The following is a 3,046-nucleotide window of genomic DNA, read 5'->3' on the forward strand; positions in this document are numbered from 1 at the left end:
ACCTGCCGCTGATCACCATCATCCGCCAGCATGAAGGCCACCGTCCTGTCGCTGCTGCTGCTCGGCCTCTGCCGGCCAAGTGCTGCTGCCGCTGAAGGTGCGAACACTGTTGCCCCTCCTTCTGGTGATTTGGTCTGCCCGGCCCGCCGCCCCAATCCGCCTGCTTCTGCTTCTGCTTCTGCTTCTGCTTCTGCTTTTGCTTCTGCCGCAGCCCTCGCTCATTTTTCTGCTCTGGCGCATGCTGCTGCCGTATCTCCTGCGTCTGTTGCGCCCACTTTCTCTGCGTTGGCCTCTCCTGTGTCGACCGCTTCTTCTGTATCAGTCGTCTCTTCTTCTGTCACTTCCTCGACCAGCCTCTCGCCCAGCACTTCGAGTGGCAGCAGCAGCAGCAGCACCGGCGCTGGCAGCGGCACCACCACCACCACTGCTAATACGTCTCCAGCCGTCACCGTCGCCTCGGATGGATCCGGTCAGTTCACCAACATCAACTCGGCCATCTCCTACGCCCAGGCCAATGCTGTCCCTACCGTCACCGTCTTGGCCGGCACGTACACCGAGGCCATCGCCATCCAGGCCACCGCCGCCGTGACCATCGTCGGTGAGACGGCCGCCACGGGCAAGACGTACTCGGACAATCTCGTCACCATCACCAACGGTGCCGCCGGTACGACCCCGCCCATCAACTTCCTGACGAGCACCTCCAAGGGCGTCACCTGGAAGAACGTCAACATTGCCAACGCCAATGCCGCGTCCACCGCCGGCATTGCCTTCCTGCGCGGTTCCAAGCACGCCTTTTACTCGTGCCAGCTCACCGCCGCGGGCAGCGTTGGATTCACCGGCAGCCATGCCTCTGGACTCATTGCCAACTCGTACATCCAGGCCGCCGACAAGATCTTCTCGTCCTTCGGCAGCTTCTACGTCTACGCCTCCACCATTACGGCCACCAACAACAATGCCCTCATCGTCTACAACAAGGGCTTCACCGACACCGCCTCGGGCAAGCTGTACAACTCAAACGTGGTCTTTGACACGTGCCAGATCATCCAGAAGGCCGGCACCACGAACAAGAATGTCTTCATGGCTGCCGCCAACGGTGTCGGCGTCGCCGTCATCTGGCGCGAGACGTCCATCGCCGGCTTCGTCGCCAACTCGGGCGTCTACGTCGACGCTACCACCCAGGACGCCCGCAACACCTACATCGAGTACGGCACCACCGGCGCCGGCAGCTACGCGAACAAGGCCGCCGCCCGTGCCGCCTACATCACGCTCGCCACCGACGTCGGCAAGCTTGCGCCCTATGAGCTCTCCGCCTTCTACACGGGCTTGTATCCCAGTGTTGCCGTCACCGGCGTCGACTGGGTGGATGCCGCCGTCTTGAGCTCGATCCAGAGGGGCTCCTCTGGATCCGCCACGACGACGACTGCTGCTGCCACGACGACGACTACTTCTGTTGTCCCTACGACGACGACTACTTCTGTTGCCCCTACGACAACGACCACTTCTGTTGCCCCCACAACAACGACCACTTCCACGACGACGGCATCGGCTGCTGCTTCGTCTGTTGCTGCCAGCGTCGTCGACATTGCCTCGTCCGCTGCCAGCGTCAACTCTGCCTCGTCTGCTCCTGCCAGTGTGAACGTTGCCTCTTTCTGCTGCCGCCAGCGTCAACATTGCTTCGTCCGCTGCCGCCAGCGTCAATTCTGCCTCGTCTGTCGCCCCCAGCGTCAACGTTGCATCGTCCGTCGCTGCTAGTGTAGAACTCCTCTCCCTCGCTGGTGCGCAGCGTCAACAAGTTTCGTCTGATGCCACGGATGCGGCTACGACTACGTCGGCGCGTCGTCGACCCCACATCGACAGCTGCTGCCAGCACTATCGACACATCATCTGCCGTCTCTACCACAGTTGCTGCCTGCGCACCCTCATCCGTCCCCTCGACTGCTCTGATTGTCGGCCCCGTTGGCTCATCATGTGCCACGTTCAACAGCCTTGCTGCTGCTGTTGCCGCGCTGCCCGCCGATGCGACGACGCAGTACATTTACATTCTGGCCGGCACGTACAATGAGAAGGTCACGCTGACCCGCACCGGCGCCACCGTCCTTCGCGGCGAGACCGACAACGCTCTGTCCTCGTCGTCCAACAAGGTCACCATCCAAAACGCGGCCGGCGTTCTCTCCAGCGCAGGCGGCTCTGCTGGCACGGCCACATTTTCGGCCAACAAGTACGAGGCCAAGTTTGTGACCTTCTACAACATCAACTTTGAGAACACATACGCTCAGCAGACCAACAACATCGCGGTCGCTGCCTACTCCAAGGGCACCAAGGTCGCCTTTTATGGCTGCAACGTCAAGTCCACCCAGGGCTCGCTGTACCTTGACTACGGTAACGTCTTTTTCAGCGGTGGTCGCATTGAGGGCACCACAGACTTCATCTGGGGCATTGGCGCCGGCTACTTCTACAACTCGATCATCGTGTCCAGGGACTCAACCAACACGGGCTCGACCATCGCGGCGAACCGGTACCAGAACTCCTTTGGCGGCTCCCAGATCGTCTTCGATGGCTGCGCCATTGTTCCCAAGGACAAGACCGTGCCTCAGCAGGGCACCTATCTCGGCAGGGACTACAGCACCAACGCCCAGGTGGCTGTTGTCAACTCGTACCTTGATGCCCACATTTACCCCGTGGGCTGGAGGGATCGGAGCTCCCAGCACGTTCATTGGCACCTTCGCGGAGGCCAACAACACGGGTCCTGGAGCTGGTACCACTGGTCGTGCTTCTGTTGTGAAGCTGCTCGCTGACAACTCCGCCTACACCGTCAAGAAGGTTCTCGGCGACGACGCCTGGCTCGATGCTCCTGCCATTGCTCCCCAGCAAGCTTTGGTGAGATCGGGCTATGCCGTGACTGTCGTGACGACGACGTCTGCGACGACGACGACGACGACGACGACGAGCACCCCGACGGGCGCCAGCAGCGTCGCTCCGACCACCACTATGATGTGCGGGTGCTTCAAACTCTGACCGTTGCGCCCACTCCCGCGAGGGCAGTATG

At 61.5% G+C, this 3,046-nt stretch overlaps 1 protein-coding gene across 1 annotated transcript in view; it reads left to right on the plus strand.

Annotated features, from left to right (window-relative positions):
- Positions 1-30: 30 nt before the first annotated feature.
- VDBG_08290 (pectinesterase) overlaps positions 31-3,046 on the plus strand; it is a gene marked incomplete at both ends in the record, with an annotated part of 5,526 nt that continues 2,510 nt past the window's right edge. Inside the window, 3 exons of the mRNA XM_003001199.1 lie at positions 31-1,630; positions 1,903-2,708; positions 2,785-2,877. Of these exons, the coding sequence (XP_003001245.1) occupies positions 31-1,630; positions 1,903-2,708; positions 2,785-2,877 (2,499 nt within the window). The remainder of the gene's footprint in view (positions 1,631-1,902; positions 2,709-2,784; positions 2,878-3,046) is intronic.

Source organism: Verticillium alfalfae, genomic scaffold, assembly GCF_000150825.1.
Source record: "Verticillium alfalfae VaMs.102 supercont1.12 genomic scaffold, whole genome shotgun sequence".
Taxonomy (NCBI): domain Eukaryota; kingdom Fungi; phylum Ascomycota; class Sordariomycetes; order Glomerellales; family Plectosphaerellaceae; genus Verticillium; species Verticillium alfalfae.